Source organism: Lissotriton vulgaris, chromosome 2_1 (assembly GCF_964263255.1).
Source record: "Lissotriton vulgaris chromosome 2_1, aLisVul1.2, whole genome shotgun sequence".
Classification (NCBI taxonomy): domain Eukaryota; kingdom Metazoa; phylum Chordata; class Amphibia; order Caudata; family Salamandridae; genus Lissotriton; species Lissotriton vulgaris.
This window is the reverse complement of record NC_141687.1, coordinates 95,107,386-95,127,744: the sequence shown is the minus strand read 5'-3', so window position 1 is coordinate 95,127,744 and position 20,359 is coordinate 95,107,386. Positions and strand designations below refer to the sequence as shown.

General features: G+C 49.7%; 1 protein-coding gene across 4 annotated transcripts in view; it reads right to left on the bottom strand.

The window, feature by feature from the left end:
- The window catches only part of RAP1GAP2 (RAP1 GTPase activating protein 2), a 1,533,685-nt gene that overhangs the window by 34,500 nt on the left and 1,478,826 nt on the right, over nt 1-20,359 (bottom strand). For all 4 annotated transcript variants that reach the window (XM_086954529.1, XM_086954528.1, XM_086954531.1 and 1 more), the window contains one exon: nt 7,593-7,730. In XM_086954529.1, the coding sequence (XP_086810655.1) occupies nt 7,593-7,730 (138 nt within the window). The remainder of the gene's footprint in view (nt 1-7,592; nt 7,731-20,359) is intronic.

Genomic DNA, 20,359 nt, shown 5'->3' with positions numbered 1-20,359 from the left:
GTGCTCAGCCACACCTAGCCTCCCTGTGTTTGTGGCTGTCTGGAGGGAATGCACAAGGGGGAACTGTTGCCCAGATGTGTGTTAGAGACAGACTGTAAGGCACACAGAGCAGTAAGAGCCGAGAAAAGTCGTCTTTAATATAGTGGCATTTCTAAAATAGTAATGTTATATCCGACTTTATCAATAAAGAATATTTATCATCACCATTCCAAAGAAAGGAAACATGAAAGAGCTACTCCTTTCCAATCATGAATTACAGTTTAAAAGTATTTCAAGGAATTTGCAAAGCTCGCCTATGCTAGCCTATGAGAGGAGTAAGCCTCACAGCAGTGGAAAACTAATTTAGCTGTTTGTCACTACCATGAAATGTAAAACACAAAAGTACATATCCTACCTTTTTCTTACATAGCTTAGCAAGGGCCTTCCTTATGGGTGATTTATAAATCAAAGTGCACTAAACTGCACACATAAGCCCTGAAATGGCAGGCTTGAGACATGGTTAAGGGGCTACTTATGTGGGTGTCACAATCATTGCTGCAGTCCCAATGGTAGTATTTAATTTACAGTCCCGGGGCACATGTAGTACCATTTACTAGGGACTTATAAGTAAACTGAATATGCTAATTGGGTTTGAGCCAATGTTTCCCTGGTTAGGGGGAGAGCATAAACACTTTAGCACTGATTAGCTGTGGTAAAGTGTGTGGAGTCCTAAAGTCAGCAAAAACGAGTACAAAAAAATGGAAGTAGGCAGGCATAACATTGGGGAAAGACAATCCTAAAGCTGTCAGATCTATCAGATCACACGGGCCTGCAGCACTAAGTGGCCCACCCTAAGTGACCCAAGTAAACAGATGACAGCAGGTCTGCCATTTCAGCCTGCATGAGCAGTGCAAATTGCTCCAACTTGACTTGAATACAGAAAGTGGCTAAGAAACCAAATAAGTAGGTTCAATACCCAAAATCAAAAGCAAAGACCCAACAATTAGAAACGATAAAGGAAACACCAATCATTGCCTAGTGTAAGAGAGAAAATGACTAACAGAATATGTATGATCTGAATTTAGAACATAAAATAACACCAAGTTATCCAACACCACACCAACGAGTACAGTGCTCAAATCAGGAAGAAAATGCGGTGACTAGAAACATCCTGGCATTAATTGCCATAAATTATATATTGTGATATATATATTTTGGGTATTGAACCTACTTATTTGGTTTCTTAGCCACTTTCTGTATTCAATTCACTTTGATGAAATTGTCTTACTTGGTTGATATGATGTTCTTATATTTAACTTTGTAACTTTGATTATTTCTGATTGTGATTATTATGATGTTCTAGCCCTGAAGAAGTCTGTGGTCTATACGACTTAAGATGAAACACTTGTTGGCGGCTAGATTTGCTACGAAGAACAACATCATAATAAATAACGAGACGAAGACCATCTTGATTGTGATTTATTCAAGGACTTGACTGATTATTGTTACTAGCTCAGGATATACTTTATAGATGCAGCCTGCCTTCCCTCCAGACAGTCACACAAAAGTGGGATTAGTTGAGTCTTAATGGGCCAATAAGGCTTGATGGGAAGGGGTGTAGCTAGGCACCACACTTGCACCTGAACAGGCTCTGCCCAATCTCCTTCCAAACAACCTTGTTTTGTCAGTGCAGCCAGCTAGGAGCAAGGACAGGGGAGAAAGGAAACTCCTGAAATGTCATAGAACCTTTCTGGAAACTTCGCCCGCCTTCAAGGAGCAGGGCACCAGGGTATACAAATAGGGCTCTCAGACCCACTCTTCAGTTCACATGTGGACCTGTAGATACTCTGCCAGTAAGAAGGTCTGCTATGCTGCTGTAGGACTGATATTGTGTGAGTTTGCTACTCTGGAAGAACTGCTCTTCTGCTGCTCTTCCCAGCCTGCTGCTCTCTCTGCCTGGGTGAGAAGGACTAGACTTTCAGCACTTGAGCCCAGTGTGACTCAAAGGGCTTGACTGCTTGCCTCCTGTTCTGCAGTCTAATGGACATCAAAGAGTGTTTGCAAGTCTTGATCCAGCACCTGAAATGTGTCAGCTGTGAGTCCTACCCTGCCAAGTGTTGCCACCCAGTCCTTGACCCTTGCAAGTATGCCTAATGTGATCTGCCGTCTGTGGACTTCATAGGAACGACTGCACAGCAACACAAAGCAATGCAGCCCCAACCGCACACCAGAACTTAAGGTACTCTGTTCAAGGTCCCAAGTGGATCCATGTAGCTGGCTGGCACTCCATCTTGGTTGCCTGCACTTGTGATTTTGTCGAGGTCGAGAGGGACCAAATAACCCCAGTTGGTGAGTTGCGCTTTTATACGCTAGTGTTACTGTTAGAAATGGGATTTCTGGTTGGCTAGGGCTTGCGCCTAAGCCAGGCCGAAACCAAAACTCTAGTTTGGGCAAGGGAGTTACACACTGAAGATAAACCCTACTCACTCCCTTGGTAGCTTGGGACAAGCAGCCAGGCTTATCCCAGAGGCAATGTATAAAGCGTTTGCGCAACACACACACACCAGCAACACACTAGGCACAACACAAAAGAATCTCAACAGAAGGTTATATCAAAAATAGGCTTCATATTATCATAAACATATTAGAAACATAATCACACTGCAGTACGCAATACTCTCAGGGGATTATATACAGGACCAGGCCAATCGGGCCACAGTCAGAACCATCACAATGCAGGTAGTAAATATAAAACACAACCAGTAACTACTGGTACCATAATGACCTACGCATTATCATATTAGCATTAGACGCCATCCTAAAATATCATAACATGACATTAGGCATAAACCTCATTAGCATAAATACATTACGCATTAGGCCTCACCAGCATAAACACATTATGCAATAACCTCATATGCAATAACACATTCCTCATTAGGTATCACCAACATAAACACAATATGCAATCACCTATTAAGCATAACCACATTACGCATTAGGCAATGCATTAGGGCCTTGCGCCCTACCAACGTAGAACTGACCCCAGGCCAAGTGGCCTTTTGCTGGGGCTCTAATGCCCTCTGTACAAAAGTGTCAGAGCTTCTAGTGTGGCCTTCCAAATAGCCTTTTTGCTGCCTATGCAGCCAAAGCAAACTATGCACTGCGCTGGGGCCTGGGGTTCTTCTGACCCTTTCCTGTTGAAAACACAAATGCCCCCAAGTCCGACTCCGGGACTTCTAGAAATGATCTGGCCCCCAACAATAAATGACACTGGCACCAACTGTGCCTCCGGGGTCCCCATGGGGACGTCCAAACCAATTTACACCAACGTTGCAGCTGCACACTTAACGGTGGGGCAGCTGTGGCAAAATGAGCCTGGTACCACTGTGCCGCCTGAGCCCCGCTCCGGGACTCCTCAAATAATTAGCCCAACCGCTGCAGCTGCCCGCAACTGTGCTGCATCTGTGAAAAGAAAACCAGCACGGGCACTCACTGTGCCTTGAGAGCACCACTGCTCTCAAATCCACCCCACTCACCAGGTTCGTTGGTGCACCAGCACCAGGGCCGTCTCCTCTCTTCCTGGCCAAAACGGGCAGAACCAGTCTACCTTGGCAAAGCCAGCATTCACATAAGCAGGCAGAATCCTATTCAGGTTCAGGGGACTACTCCTCCCACTACTTCAAATTCAGATGCCCTATTCAGCCTAGCGCTGACTCACCCTGCCCCTCCTGGAGCCACACACACCTCACTAGCCCTTGTCACTCAAAAGCCAGACATGCAATTTACATCAGGGAGGCAGACACACTGCACACAGAAATGCCAACTTCTAAAAGTGGCATTTCTAAAATAGTTATAATAAATCTGCACCTACCATTGCATAGAATTTATTATTACTATTCCAAACATACCAAACTTTACCACGCTGCTCCTCTCATATCAGGAATTACCACTGAAACACTTATCAGGGAATCTCCAATGCATTACTATGGGAGGGCAGCCTCACAGTAGTGAGAAACCAAAATGGCTGTTTGTCACTACCAGGACATGTCACACACTTAAGGTACATGTCCTACCTTTCACCAACAATGCACCCTGCCCATACGGCTAGCTAGGGTCTACCTAGGGGTGACTGACATGTAGTAAAAGGGGGGTTCACAGACATGGCACACACTTTAGGCGCCACGTCACAGCGGCAGTAACACTGTGCGCACAGGGCCTGCAATGGCAGAGGACTGGGATAGGTTTTAAAGGCTACTTTGGTGGGTGGCGCAATCAGCGCTGCAAGCCCACCAGTAGCATTTTATATACCAGCCCTGTGTTTATGAGATACCACTTTACAAGGGACTGACAGGTAAATTAAATAGGTCAAACAGGTGTAGACCAATCTTTTCCATATTTTCCACAGACAGCACATGCACTATACACTGGACAGCCGTGCTAAAGTGCACTGAGTCCTAAAACCACCAACACCATGTCAGAAGAAAGGCTAGGAGAAAGGCAAAAAGTTTAGGGATGACCCTGAAAAAAGGGCCAAGTACAGCATTTACCTAAACTAGGTAACCAGGTTCTTGGATTTTGGTTATATTGGTATTGTTTTTTCTAAACTGGTGTGGTGTTTTCACTGTTTTATTGTAATATGTGCTGCACAAATACTTTACACATTGCATCTTAAGTTAAGCCCGACTGCTCAATGCAAAGCTACCAGAGGGTGAGCACAGGTTAATTTAAGGTGTGCATGTACTTACCCTGACTAGAGTGGTGGTCCCTACTTGGACAGGGTGCATACCTCTGCCAACTAGAGACACCATTTCTAACACTACGTTTTCCCAAAGTCAGGCTTAAGGTGACATGCACACAGGTGGCTACCCTGGAGGTTGCCCACCTGGTTGCTCTGCCCTTTACTGTGCCCTGGCTGCTTCTGTAACATCCAAGAGAGGAACCTGACCCCCTGCCAGAAGGTGTGAACACTCCCAGGAATTGGAAACAAAATCATGCGAAGGAGGTGACACCTCCTTCCCTGACAGGAGCGTTATTGAAGTGGCAGATCAAGGTGGTGAGCTTCAAAGCTTTCACCGCCTCTGATATGCAACCAGGCTGCCTCCCAAAGGAGGTAACAGCCCTTCCCTTGCCCCAAGGCACATTTCCACCAAGGCAGACATGAATATTAGATATTTAGGAGGTATACAGAAGATTACCCACTGAGGCTAGTAGGCCATTGGCTACTTGCACCAACACCCCTAATGCTCCTACATTTAGAACCCCTGGCACTAAAACGGAAAGGTGTGACACAGCGGCCAGAGTGGCTGACTCCGGAACGTGGGGCTCACGGTTCAATCCCTGGCGTTAGAAGAGCTCAGATCAGCATCATGACATTCTGGGAAATAGCTCATTTAATCTCCTGGATGAACCCCAGTGCCTGGATACCCTTAGCGGTGATAAGTCATGCTTTACAAATCTGGAATGAATGAACTTGCAATAAAGGACAAAGAAGACTACTTTGGGACCTGCACAAAGCAAAGGTACAATACCCTTAACCTGTGGCAACCACCCTGCAACTGCATGATTGCGACTCGTCCCGGACCAGAGACCAGCTACAAAGTCATGAGGAACTTCTATGAGCGTTGTCTAAACAAAAGAAGAGGCAGGGAGAGTAGAGTGACACTCTTATTCCCCGGTAATAGTCAATAAACAAGAAAAGAGTGTCCAATGGTTGTATTTGACCACAGTAAGGAGCAAGTAAACGGCTTTACTTAGGACGTTAAAGAAAGCCCTCACTCACCACCTAGTGATGACATGCTTCATCATCGGGCCCCACCTAAGAGACTGAGTGTCTCTTTGGTGTGCTACAACGCCAGATTTACTGCGGAGCGGGTTGGTGAGTTCAGGCAGTGTTGTGCAAAGAAAATAAACTAGTGAGTGGTGGATGGTTAAAAAATAGTCCGTAGTGTATCAAAATTAACTTTATTCTAATGATCACTAAGGACGGGTTGATAAAAACGTATGTGTTGGAAATCCGTCCATAATTAGTTGAGTGGTAGTTTCCAAAATATCAGTCGACATGTTTCAGCCACGAAACGGTATGATTTTACCTGGCATTCATCAGGACTCTGTGTGTGCTAAACCCTGATGGTATGGACTCGCTAAGGCCCACCCTTACCTAGGGACGTGAAAGTGAAAATTAACAAAAAGGTGTAAAGTGCAAAAAAATTAGGATCTACCCTCGACCGGACCTCTTCGGGGTCCGGTCGAGGGTAGATGCAGGTACACAGGGGGTGCCTAGCGTCGAGGGCGGTGTGCCAATTACGTTCCCACCCCCCTCCTGTGACCCATGGTGGGAATCCTTAACAGCACAAAAGTGCAGAAACCTTAAAGCTGGAAGCCTCCTAAACCAGGAGTAATTAGAACTAATTGTGGACGGATTTCGAACACATAAGTTTTTATCAAACCATCAGGCCTGCAGAGAGATCACCCTAAAGTAAATGGTCTAGTACCTTGTGGAAAACATAGTTCTGACCTTTAGCAAGTTTCTGGTGACTACCATTTCCCCCAGGACTCCAGGATGTCAAACTAACCCAAGACTGAGCTTGCTGCTGCCAAGTATTGTTGGTGATAATTCCAGCTACCACTACCTTTGTTCGATGCTGTGCCTTGAGGAACTCCAAAGCACCTTCACCTGGTCACCTCAGTTGAGTTGTCAAGTTTTTGCATCTCTTCCCTCACCTGCACAGTCTCAGCAGTAAAAGTAGCATCCCTATGGCAACCAATTCAACACCAAGGGCAGCCAGAACAACTGTGCGCCTGTGCCTTACGAGCCAGGTTAAATTCAACTGTTAACTCCCAGTTGTATTCTCCATTTACCACAATGTTAACGTTTTGCACTGATTTATTTTTCATTCTAATATCAATAACTCCAATAATACTCATTTGATTGTGTTCGATTTGGTGTCTAAATTTAGACAGAATTCTGCTCTATTTGTATAAATTGGCGTCTGATTTCTTTTGAGTCATGTCTATTACTTATTGTTTATGATGGTACTCTGAAATGCTAAACACATTTGCCACTCTACCAGGACTGAGCTAGGGATTTACTATTGTGAATCCAAGGGACCTGTCATTGGGGTATTACGGGAGTATTACATAGTGAAGCCTAACCCTCCCCACTGTAAAGTACTCCACAATCCTATACAAATCCTACACATTCTTTAAATTAACCTATACAAACTTTTTTTCAAGAAGTGATCCCTTTTGTCCTCCTCACCTTGCCCTTTATAGGCGAAAATAAAAATGTTCACAGAAAGACACTCTATTTCCCTATCTCAAGGAGGGAAGGACATTGCCAAGAGGGATACAGGGATCCAGGGAGACTCTTCAGCAGGCAAGTGAAAAGCAAACATGGCTGAGGTAGGATGGGTTAAATTTCCAGCTGGAGCTTTACATGTGACTGGTTGTTGATAAAGCATCACACAGAGTTTTAGAGGCATTTGCTTATCAAAAATCTCTCCATATTATTAGAGCCAAGACTATCTCTTTTATTATTGAGGAAGGATCTAAATCATTAATTTGAGAACAGATCAGTAGGTTCTATGTAGAAGTGCTGTGATCATACTTACAGTGAAGGTTGTCTTTGTGGTCTCCACACTCGGATGCACAATTCCCGCACTCAAGCTGCCGGGGATCCCACTGTTTTGGAGCTTCTTCTGACTCCCCACCATGGTCTCCATAGAGTGGCTGCGGACTCGGATGGCTCGCTGTGGGGAAGAAACAAACACAAAGGAAGGAATAGGTTTAGAACTTCAATATGTACTCCAATTTACTGTCTAAGCAGCAAGTGCAAACATTTGCTTTTCATAGTGTTACAATAATACTTCTGAAATAGGCAACTCTAGGGCCACTGTCTAATACAGTGGTGGCCAATTTTAGTCTAGGAGTGCCAGAAGAATGTTAATAACAAACATTTTCTGTTTGACACATTGCCTTGTAAAATCCTCTAATGTGGATCCCATGAAAATGTGAATATTGTATGGGACGTTAGCGGCCAACCGTGGACATCTCTGCGCAAGTCAAATGGAGAAAAAACAGCAGCGCTTAAAATAACCAAAAAAGTGATGAATATCAAAATAATTGTGTGTAACTAGATAAATAGCATTAAACAAAGTCATTATGGGCCATATGTATCAAGCAAAATTGCATTTGCAAACGCCAAAATTCGCAGAATTTCGGCGTTTGCGAATGCAATTTTGCTATATGGTATGTATTATGGCAAATCTGCGTGCAAAATAAGGAATCGCAAAACTTGCGATTCCTTATTTTGCGATTGCATTTAAGGAATCACAAATTTGAGATTCCTTGAATGCAATGTAAGAAGCACCAAAAAAATGCAATTTGGCCTTAAGGAATCGCAAATTACCACCAACTACAAGTTGGTGCTAATTTGCGATTTCTTTGGAAAATACATTTTTTTGCATGTTTCAAAGTGCAATGTAAAGCACATTCATGCCCTTCGGGCATGTATGTGCGCCACATGTGAACCCATGCTTCTTTCAGGGGTGCAACAGGGTGTCCTTTTGACACCCCTGCACCCTTGAAATTGCATTCTCAATTTGTGATTCGCTAATTGCGAATCACAAATTGAGAATGTCTTCCCATTCATTCCTATGGGCCTTTAGACCCAAAGGAATGAATGGGGAGGTATTCCTTAATTGTGAACGCAATTTGCGATTGGCAATTAAGGAATATGTAGGATTTGCAAAATTTATTGGAAATCCTACATACATAGCATTTTACGATTCTCAAATAGCAAAAAATCGCTATTTGAGAATCGCAAAATGACTTTTTGATACATATGGCCCTATATACAGTAATTATCAGAAAATGGATATTAATTCAACACATTCATGATGTGAAGTTTATTATTAATCAATCAAAGACATTTATAGAGCGCACTACTTACCCGGAGGGTCTCAAGGCGCTTGAGGGGGGGGGGGTGTTGCTACTGCTCGAACAGCCAGGTCTTGAGCTTCTTCCTGAAGGAGAGGTGGTCTTGGGTCAGGCGCAGGTCGGTCGGGAGGGAGTTCCAGGTCTTGGCGGCCAGGTAGGAGAAGGACCTTCCTCCTGTTGTCGTTCTTCGGATACGGGGGACGGCGGCGAGGGCGTGACTGGCTGATCGGAGATGGCGTCTGGGAACGTAGAAGTTGACACGGTTGTTGAGGTAGCTCGGGCCTTGATCGTGTAGGGCTTTGTGTGCGTGGGTGAGGAGAGGGAAGGTGATTCTTTTGTTGACGGGGAGCCAGTGCAGGTCTCTCAGATGTCCGGAGATGTGGCTGTGTCGTGGGATGTCGAGGATGAGTCTGGCTGAGGCGTTCTGGATCCGCTGGAGTCTCTTCTGGAGCTTGGCGGTGGTTCCGGCATAGAGGGCGTTGCCGTAGTCCAGACGGCTGGTGATGAGGGCCTGGGTGACCGTCTTCCTGGTCTCGGTGGGGATCCACCGGAAGATCTTCCGTAGCATGCGCAGGATGTTGAAGCATGACGAGGAGACGGCGTTGACTTGTCTGGTCATGGTGAGGGAGGAGTCCAGGATGAAGCCCAGGTTGCGTGCGTGGTCTGTCGGTTTGGGTGCGGGGCCCAGGGCGGGTGGCCACCAGGAGTCGTCCCAGGCGGAGGGCGAGGGGCCCAGGATGAGGACTTCCGTCTTGTCTGAGTTCAGTTTTAGGCGGCTGGTCGTCATCCACTCGGCTACGTCTTTCATCCCTTCGTGAAGGTTGGCTCTGGAGGCGGCGGGGTCGTTGGTCAGGGAGAGGATCAGCTGGGTGTCGTCAGCGTAGGAGATGATGTTGAGGTTGTGTTGGCGTGCGATGGCCGCGAGGGGGCTCATGTAGACGTTGAAGAGGGTGGGGCTCAGCGAGGATCCTTGGGGGACGCCGCAGATGACTTCGGTGGCCTCTGACTTGTACGGTGGTAGACGGACTCTCTGTGTTCTTCCGTCGAGAAAGGAGATGATCCATTCCAGTGCCTTCTCCTGGATTCCGACGTTGCTGAGGCACTGCACTAGGGTGCGGTGGCAGACAGTGTCGAATGCCGCGGAGAGGTCTAGGAGGATGATGGCCGCTGTTTCTCCGCTGTCCATCAGGGCTCGGATGTCATCGGTGGCAGCGATGAGGGCGGTCTCGGTGCTGTGGTTGGCTCGGAAGCCAGACTGTGAGGGGTCGAGGGATCCATTCGTCTCGAGGAAGGCGGCCAGCTGTTTGTTGACGGTCTTCTCGATGACTTTGGCTGGAAACGGGAGGAGCGAGATGGGGCGGTAATTCTTGAATTCGGTGGGGTCCGCTGTAGGTTTCTTTAGTAGGGCGCTGAGTTCGGCATGCTTCCAGCTCTCCGGGAAGGTGGCGGTGTCGAAGGAGGTGTTGATGATGTCCCGCAGGTGGGGTGCGATGACAGCGTCGGCCTTGTTGAAGACGTGGTGAGGGCAGGGGTCGGTCGGAGATCCGGAGTGGATGGAGTTCATCATGCGGACGGTGTCTTCGGTGCTGATCGGAGTCCAGGCGCGGAGGGTGGTGGTGGGGGGCGGTGGTTCGGTCGTGGCGTGCGTCGGTTGAGTGCTGAAGCTGTTGTGTATGTCTGCAATCTTGTTGTGGAAGAAGGAGGCGAGGGAATTGCAGAGGTCTTGCGATGGGGTGATGTCGTTGTTTCCGGCTTTGGGGTTGGAGAGCTCTTTCACGATGTTGAAGAGTTCCTTGCAGTTGTGTGCGTTGTTGTCCAGCCGGTCCTTGAATGCAGTTTTCTTGGTGGCGCGGATCAGGTGGTGGTGCTTCCGGGTGGCAGGCTTGAGGGTGGTCATGTTGTCTGGTGTTGGTTCCCTTCTCCAGGCTTTCTCGAGGGCTCGGCAGTTCTTCTTGGAGCTCTTGAGTTCGTCGGTGAACCAAGGGGCCTTCTTGCTGCGGGGTCTGCTGGGCGGGGTCCTCAGTGGGGCGAGTTCGTCCGCGCAGTTGCTGATCCACTTCGTGAGGTTGTCGGCGGCCTGGCTGGGGTTCGCTGAGCTGGCGGGAGGGTGCTGGCTCAGGGAGGCGGCGAGCTGGTCGGCTGTGATCTTGTTCCAGCTTCTTCGAGCAACCTGTTGCTGGTGGTGGTGGATCGTCGTTTTTCTGAAGGTGAAGTGGACGCAGCTGTGGTCCGTCCAGTGGAGTCCAGTGGCGTGGCTGAAGGCGATGTCTTTGCTGGATGAGAAGACGACGTCGAGTGTGTGTCCGGCGAGGTGGGTGGGGGTGGACACCAGCTGCTTGAGTCCGAGGTTGGCGAGGTTGTCGAGCAGGGTGATGGTGTTGCGGTCGTTGTTGTTCTCCAGGTGGAAGTTGAGGTCCCCCAGGAGGATGTAGTCAGCATAGGGGAGGGCATGCGGGCTGACGAAGTCGGTGATGTCCTCGCTGAATTGTGTGCGTGGTCCCGGGGGTCGGTAGATCAGGGTGCCTCTGAGTGTGGTCTTCGGGTCGGTGCAGATCTGGAAGTGTAGGTGTTCGGTGGTTGTCAGGGTGTCGTCGGTGTTGGTCGTGATGTGGATGGTGTCCCTGTGGATGATGGCGATGCCTCCTCCCGTCTGTTTGACGCGGTCTCTTCGGGTGATCTTGTAACCTTCTGGGATGGCGATGGTGATGTCGGGTGCTGAGGAGTCGTTCATCCAGGTTTCCGTGAGGAAGGCAACGTCAGGAGCTGTGGTGTCGAGGAGGTTCCAGAGTTCGATGGCGTGTCTGTGGACGGAGCGGGTGTTGAGCAGGATGCACTTGAGGTGGTTGCTGCAGGTGTTCTGCTTGGCGGGTGCTGGTGCGATGCAGGTCCGGATGCAGGTGAACTTGCAGGCGTGGCAGCTGAAGGGTCCGTGGGTGCGTCTCGGGGTGGCTCGGTGGCATCCCAGGACTCGGCCGGTGTTGAGCGCGTTGAGGGTGGCGGCGGTGTATGTCAGGCGGGTGGGCTGGCCTCTGCGGGGACCAGGGGTTCGGGCGCTGGGCACGGTCCAGGCGCGGACGGGCGCAGACGGGCTTACCTTTGGCGCGCCTTCGGCGCACAATCGGCGCGCCCGCTGCGCGTCTACGCTGCGCGTATGCACGGTCGCCATTACTGTTTACTGTATTACTGTTTACAAAAGCAAAACTTGCTACATTCAATACTTTTTTCTGTGAAACATTCCAAAATTAATAGAGATTAATTGACCAATTGGTTAATAGTGACTGCTTAGGCGAATTTACTGATGATCGAAAACCACTTAATGGCACAAAGGTTATATATCACATGACACGTGGGAAGGTGTTGCTAATTGTCAAGGAAGGCTACCCATGGCTCATTAGGTAATAGGCGGTACAAAGATGGATGCTCCTGCAGAGAAATACTATTGTGCGGGTATTGCACAAGCAATCAATCAATCAAAAAATTAGTAAAGCGCACTATATACCGGCAAGGGTTTCAAGGCGCTAAAGGGAGGTGATGAAGGGAGTGATGTTGCTACTGGTCGAACGGCCAGGTCTTGAGTTGTCTCCTGAAGGTTAGAAGGTCTTTGGTTTGTCGTAGGAGGGTGTTCTAGGTCTTGGTGGCGCGGTGGTTGAAGGATTTGCCTCCGCCTGTGGTTTTGCGGATGAGTGGAATGGTAGCCAGGGAGAGGTCTGCGGAGCGGAGTTTCCTGTTGGGTACGTAGAAGGAGAGTTGGCTGTTGAGATAGGCTGGGCCAGTCTTGTGGAGTGCCTTGTGTACGTGGTTTAGGAGCTTTAAGGAGATCCTTTTGTCAACAAGGAGCCAGTGCAGGTTTCTTAGATGAGGTGTGATTTGGTCAAGGAGCGGGACGTCGAGGATCAGGCGTGGAGAGGCATTCTGGATTCTTAGCAGTCTGTTGATGAGCTTGGTCGGGGCTCTGGCGTAGAGGGGGTTTCCGTAGTCGAGTCTGCTGCTGATTAGGGCCTGGGTGACTGTTTTACTTGTGTCCATTGGGATCCAACTGTAGATCTTGCGGAGCATATAGAGGGTGTTAAAACAAGTGGAGGAGACAGCGTTGACTTGTTTGGTCATGGTAAGTTTCGAGTCGAGGATGACTCCCAGATTGCATGCATGGGTGGTGGGTGCGGGGGCTGTCCCCAGTGTTGCAGGCCACAGGAGTCGACTCATGCTGAGGGGTTGGGCCAGAGGATGAGGAACTCCGTATGGTCTGTGTTCAGTTTGAGGCAGCTATGCTCCATCCATTCAGCAACGGCCTTCATTCCCTGGTGGAGGTTGGATTTGGCGGTGAGGGGGTCCTTGGTGATGGAGAGGATCAGTTGTGTGTTGTCGGCATAGGAGATTATGTTGAGGTCGTGCTGTTGAGCGATGCGAGCGAGAGGCGCCATGCAGACGTTGAACAGCGTCGGGCTGAGGGAGGATCCCTGTGGGATGCCGCAGATGATCTCAGAGGCTTCGGATCAGAACGCGGGGAGGCGGACTCTCTGGGTTCTGCCGGAGAGAAAGGAGGAGGTCCAGTCGAGGGCCTTGTCTCGGATCCCTGCGTCGTGGAGTTGTGTGCGTAGTGTGCTGTGGCAGACGGTGTCGAAGGCGGCGGAGAGGTCCAGAAGGATGAGGGCCGCCGTCTCGCCGTTGTCCAACAGGATGCTGAGGTCGTCTGTGTCGGCGATGAGGGCGGTCTCAGTGCTGTGGTTGTTGCTGAAACCTGACTGGGAGGGATCCAGGATGCTGTTGTCTTCGAGGTAGCAGGTGAGCTGGATGTTGACTATCTTCTCAATGACCTTAGCTAGGAACGGAAGCAGGGAGATGGGCCAGAAGTTTTTTAGTTCGCTCAGGTCCGCCTTGGGTTTCTTCAGTAGGGCGTTGATCTCAGCATGTTTCCAGTTCTCAGGGAAGGTCGCTGTCTCGAAGGAGAGGTTGATGGTGTTGCGTAGGTGGGGTGCGATGGAGCTGCTGGCTGTGTTGAAGATGTGGTGTGGAAAAGGGTCAGACGGTGAGCCGGAGTGGATTGTGCCCGTGGTCTTGATTGTGTCTTCGATGCTCACGTTAGCCCAGGTTGTCAGGGGGTGGTAGTTGGTGGGGTTTGGTGGTTCCTGCGTGTTGGGGCATATAGGGGTCGTCCGGGTGTTGAAGCTGTCGTGGATATCAGCGATCTTGCGGTGGAAGAAGGTGGTGAGGGAGTCGCACAGGGCTTGCAATGGCAGGTTGTCATTGGCGTTGGAGCTGGGGTTGGAGAGTTCCTTCACGACGTTGAAGAGCTCCTTGCTGTTGTGTGCATTGTTGTTGAGGTGGTCTTTGAAGGAGGTCCTCTTGGCAGTCCTGATGAGGTGGTGGTGGTTGCAGATGGCATCTTCGTGAGCTGCGCGGCTGCCTAGCGACTTCTCACTGTGCCATATGTTCTCCAACGTCCGGCAGGTGCGCTTAGACGCTAGGAGTTCCGTGGTGAACCAGTTGGCTCTCTTGCTGGTGTCTTTGAGGGTTTGTTTTTTCAGCGGGGCCAAGGTATTGACGCAGTCGTCCATCCATCGTCTGAGGGTGCGCGTGCCATCGCCGGGGTTGGAGGGGTTGGTCAGTTAGTTGAGTGCGAGGTTTGTCTTTAGTTCTACTTCGATGATTTTGCCCCAGCATCGACGGGGGATCTGTAGGGTGCGGTGATGTGCGACTGGTTTCCGGAAGTTGAAGTGGATGCAGTGGTGGTCGGTCCAGGTGGATTCGGAGACGTGGCTGAAGGAGACGTGTGGGCTTGAGGAGAAGATGGGGTCGAGCGTGTGTCCGGCGATGTGGGTCGGCGTCTTGACGAGCTGTTCCAGTCAGAGGTAGGCGAGGCTGTCTATCAGGGTTGAGGAGTTGCTGTTGTTGTTGTTCTCCAGATGGTAGTTCAGGTCTCCGGGGAGGATGTAGTTGGTGGATGTCAGTGCGTGCGTGCTGATGAAGTCAGCGATGGTTTCGCAGAATTGTGGTCGGGGTCCAGGTGGTCTGTAGACAAGGGTGCCTCTTAGGGTGGTCTTGGGGTCCGTGTGGATCTGGAAGTGCATGTGTTTGGCAGTGCTGAGAGTGTTGTCGGTGTTTGTTGAGACCCTAATGGTCCTCTTGTGGACGATGGCTATTTCCTCCTCCGACTCGGTTGGTGCGGTCCCTTCTGGGATGGCTATGGCGATGTCTGGGGAGGAAGCTTCGTTCATCCAGGTCTCGGTCAGGAAGGCGACATCTGGTGATGCGGTGTTGAATAGGTCCCAGAGCTCGACGGCATGTTTGCGTGCGGAACGGGTGTTAATCAGGATGCCTCAGAGCTGGTTGTGTTTTGTCGTGGCGGGTTTCTCTGCGTCTTCGATGCAGGAGAAGCTGCATTTCTGGCAGGTGAAGGGACCATGGGTGCGCTTCAGGGTGGCCCTGCAGCAGGTGGGGGTTCGTCCTTGGTTGAGAGCGATGAGTGTGCTGGCATCTTATCGGAGGCGGTCTTCACAGCTGGTGCGGGGGCGAGGGCTTCTGGAGCTGGGCGCGGTCCAGGCACGGACGGGCGCAGACTGGCTTGCCTTAGGCTGCAATTTTAATGGGAGGTGGGAGGGAGGAGCAGCTGAGAGGTAGTTAGCAGGTGTGAGCGAATGGGCGCGGGGTGGGGCCACAGGGGCAGCAACAGCGAGAACTGCGACCGGGATGGGCACTGGGGAGCGAGGAACAGAAGGAAAAATGGGAACCCAAGGAGCTAGCTGAATGGGCACACAAAGAGACAAGAATGAGGAAATGTAGAGTTGAGGAAAAGAATGGGCAAACAGGAACAGAGGCAAAACTGGGCACAGCAGAACAGGGCACAGGGGCACTCAAGCGCTGGCGGAGCTGCAGCGGGGGGGGGGAGCGACCTACCTAGCAAGGAAGGTCGCTCCCCCCTCTGTGTTGCTAAATCTCTTTAGCAAAAGGCATGGCCAATATGAGACAATATCAGTCCTTTGAATCAGCCAAATATATCATTAGGGCTGTGTGGAATTCGCTAACTTTGATTCTGCGGAATTACACAGAAATTCGTCTAGATTCTCAGAATTCCGCGACAGAGCAGACTGGGCATTTTGCACTATTTTGTTAACATCAAATATACCCTCACTTCCAGAAATGGATGTGATGATGCATTTTGCCTATATGAAATAGGTTTTTACAAAAAAGATTATGAGATTAGCGCATTGTAAAGGCTATTATTCTCAGTTATTTTTGTTTAAGTGAACTGTGTTTTGTACCCTCATGCTATGCTATTTATTCACATAAATTTGTATAGAAAAATAATACACCCTGTTGTCTTGTTTTCTTTTGTTTTGCTTTCTTTGTCCGTTCTTCCTGATCCATTCCTTTGTCATATTCATAAATAGTTTCAACAATTTATTTATTTTAGGCCACTACTTTTGGCTCTCATAATTGGTGTGTTAAATATTTAATTGAACTGTATGTAAAATAAATCCCTTGTTGGCACTGTTACCTGAAAACCTAGAGTTTCACCCAAGCCTTCAAGGTTATATTGGGTTGCCCCATTTTTTGAGTAGTATTTAATGTATGGCACTCCATGCCGCATGGAACGATAGATACGTCAGGAATCCTGATGTATCTGTCGGCGCAAATGTCACATTGCTGGAGTTGTGTCACAAGCATGACGCAACTTCAGCACTGCATGGGGTAGGCCTGTACCTATGACACTGCATCACAATAATGCATTCCATGAGGCAGGTGTAAGGTTTTTACGCATTGGAGCATTGGCGTCCTAGAAGTGTTGCAGTGAAATCTAATATATTTCATTGCCACATATCAACAATCCTTTTTTACGTGGGAACTCCCACCATGCATACATTATACCTGAAGCAGGTATAATGTGGCGCAGGGCTTTACAAGGTGACACAGCTGCCTAGATGTGTCACCTTGTAAATATGGCACAACGTGGCGCATTGTTTACACCGCTGCTGTGTCACGGAAAAGTAACCAAACCCCAGCGTCAAAGTTTTGCAAGGCGTTCATAAATAAGGCCCTATTTATTTAATACAAGTTGGTCGTCTCGTCATTCGCTTAACAATCTAGCCAATTTATCAGAAAAGTTTAAATGTCTACCAGCTGTATGACGGCCAGTTGCAAAGATGTACTTTGTTTGGAGAGTCACAAGTGTAATCTCATAGTTTTCACTGATATTTATTTATTTTTATTTTATGTAGTCATTTGTATAGCACAACTAATACCCTCAGGCGTCTAGGTGCTTGTCCTCCAACCAGTTGACATTGCTGAGATTCCGTTGAAGGCTCGAGTTCTGAATATGAAAAAACTATAAGGTAAATAACCAAGCCTTTAAACCTTCCCTAAAAGAAAGCAGGTCGGGCGAGTTTTTAAGCTTAATAGGCAGACGATTTCACAGTCTGGCCGTGATGTTTACAAAGCTTTTACCACCCCAGTTCAAAAGTCGAGATTTGGACACCCCCACAAACTTGTGTGAAGAGAACCGAAGATTTCTGGACAGGGTGTACCAGTGGAAAAGATAAATCAAATAATCAGGGACATGTTTATGCTGGGCCTTAAAGGCAATGCCTAGGGCCCTGTAATTGATCTGTTTTTCCACGGGTAGCCAGTGTAGAGCATTAAGGGCCTGTTTAGCTGAAGAGTGTTTAGGAATGCCAAAAAGCAGGTGAGCCGCGTTATTTTGGAGAACCTGCAGTTTAACAAGGAGTACAGTTTTTATATCGACCAGAAGAACATTACAGTAGTCCAACCTGGACAAAACTAGTGCAGAGACCACTGTTTTTTTTGTAGTTCTGGAGGTCTGAAAGGAAAATACTTTCTCAGAATTTTCAATGTCTTAAAAGTAGATGATGTGGGGGCGTGGTTAGCAGCCCGAGAGGAATGGCCGCGTTCTGAACCGACTCCTCGGCCCTCGCCCATAATTCAGATTGTACCTACTAGCTAATGCCAGAAAAACCCCATACATAAAGGGGTTCCCACCGCGGACTTGCCTGGGCGCTGCCTCCTGCTTCCTGGCCGCCTCCGAGCCCTTGCAGATGCTGCGAACCTCCGGGGCTCGGCTGCTTCACTGGCTCAAAATGGCGACCGGGGCCGCCGACTGCTGATGGCCCTGACTCCGGAGCATACCCTGACAATAGAGAGCCGCCACTGCCGAGATCTGACGGTGTCGCAGCTACCGGACCCAACTGCCTGCCGTTGCGCGGCGCCTCCGCCCCGCTGGTGTGCTTGAGAGCGAATTACGACTGCGGACAACGGGACACCCCCAGCGCCCGGGGTGCCATCTACGCGAGTCCCAGGCTCTGGGCCTACCACCGGGGACCGCTCCATGCTGCTCGCACCTCTGCCGGCTGTTCCCGCTGGCCACCGACTGTTGTCCAGACAGCCCGGGCCCATCGCTGATCCCTGTCAGATGTGAGAGGACCCCCGCGGCATAGTGAGGTGCCCCATCTGGCCGATTTGCCTGCCACGAACTGCGGTGCTCTGCGGCCTACCTCGGACTCGTCAGAGGAGGTCCTTGCGACCGGGCACACTGGGCCCACAAGACTTATCTTGGAGCGCCTGCCCCCCCGCCCAAACCGCGATGACTGGAATATACCCTCCGTGGAAAACATAACTTCGCTTGTCCCGAGAAGACCACTTCCATTACAAAGGTTAGCCTTGAATGATTGCTGCTTTATAATCATCCCTATGTCATGGGGGCAGGCCGCCTTCCCACCTCCTCCTAAGGCGCATTAGAGACAACGGACTTACCTGTGTTACCGTAGACCCATACTGCAGCCAGACTCTTGGACCGGGCCCCCCGCCCCCTTACTCATATACACCGCCGGCCCGGGCCCTTAAGTGCGTAGGGCGCTCTTGTGTGGGACTAGTGATCTACTGCTGGTTGGGTGCACCTCTGCGATCCCTGGGTCGCACACATTGCTTTGCTCCCATTCCTCTGCCCCCACCCAGGCCATAACCACCCCGGTGTTTTTGGCCGGTTGAGGAGAGTGACGGCCTTCCTACATCAAGGGGGTGAAGGTCCACTTCAGCCGACGGTTTCTGGATCCACACCATCGGACTGCGCTGGGCGTATTGATGCCCCGATATGGCCTCCAGTAAAGGCAACTGACCGACCACTCAGAGACAGATTAACAAACTCTTGTGGGGCTCTAAAGGAGATCTTAAGGAAGTGAACCCTGAGACTGCGCCTAAATCTGTGACCCCCCCAGCAACACGTACCCCCACACTGGAGGACGTGATGGGAGCAATAGCCGGAGTTCGCTCGTCGCTGGAGACCCGAATCAACTCGGTTAATATAGAGGTTACCCAAAGTGCGAGACATAGAGGTAAAAACCATGGCGCTCATAGATGATACCTCTACCCTCCAGCAACAGGTGACCCAACTACAAAAACAACAAGCGCAAATGGGGGAGCTTCTGGACGACTATGAAGGACGTGCTAGGCGCAACAACCTCCGTATCTTAGGTGTCCCGGAACGAATGGAAGGGCGGACAACTGACCTGTTTGTTGAAAACCTAATCCAAAAACACCTCCAGCCAAAACAGCTGTCCAACTACTTCTCTATCGAGCGAGCACACAGAGTCCCTAGGGGGTAGGCGAAGGTGGGCGCCCCACCCGATCCATAATAGCCCGAGTGTTTAACTTCCGAGACAGAGATGTCATCCTTCAAACAGCTCGGGTGGGACCACCCCTACGCCTGGAGAATGCCCAGATCACATTTTTTCCCAACTTTACGGTAAAGGTACAGGCTCGTAGGCGCAGTTTCCTCGAAGTCAAAAAGGCACTCCGTGCCAAAGACATTAAGTACGCTATGCTGTTTCCCGCCAAACTGCGAGTAGAGTCGGAAGGCAAAACCTGGTTCTTTTTGTCACCTGAGGAAGCATGGGACTGGCTCGAGGGGTGGCATCAATCGGGCGCCACTCAGCGCCATCACCGTAGATCGACCGAGCATGCTGATCCTGGATTACTCCCAGAAAGTCAGGATCTGTTCTCTGTGGGCAATCGAGAAGACTTGTGAATTTACCAACGGCCCGCTCATTTCCGATACCAGCTGAGACGTTGTCCTCAGAGCCGCATGGCACGACTGAGGTCTTCCGGCCCTCCACGACCACGGACATAGTAGCTCTGTGTTCACCCATACGGGCCAAATCGCTCACATCTGCAGTCCGGATGCCGGGGAGCGTCCAGGTTATGTCATCATTTATTGTACTATGTGAATATTATTGTTGATATATCTAAAATATATATCTATATAGAAGCGGCATTAGGCTCAAATACTGGGCTACTTTTGGGCGAGGGCATTCATGGCTCTCCACACACCCCGTATATGTTTGGGAGGGCGACAGGTACTCTGCCTAGTTGGGGAGTGGATAGTTTAAAGTCCGCGGGCAGGGGGGCAGGGAGAGGGATGGTGTGGGAGGGA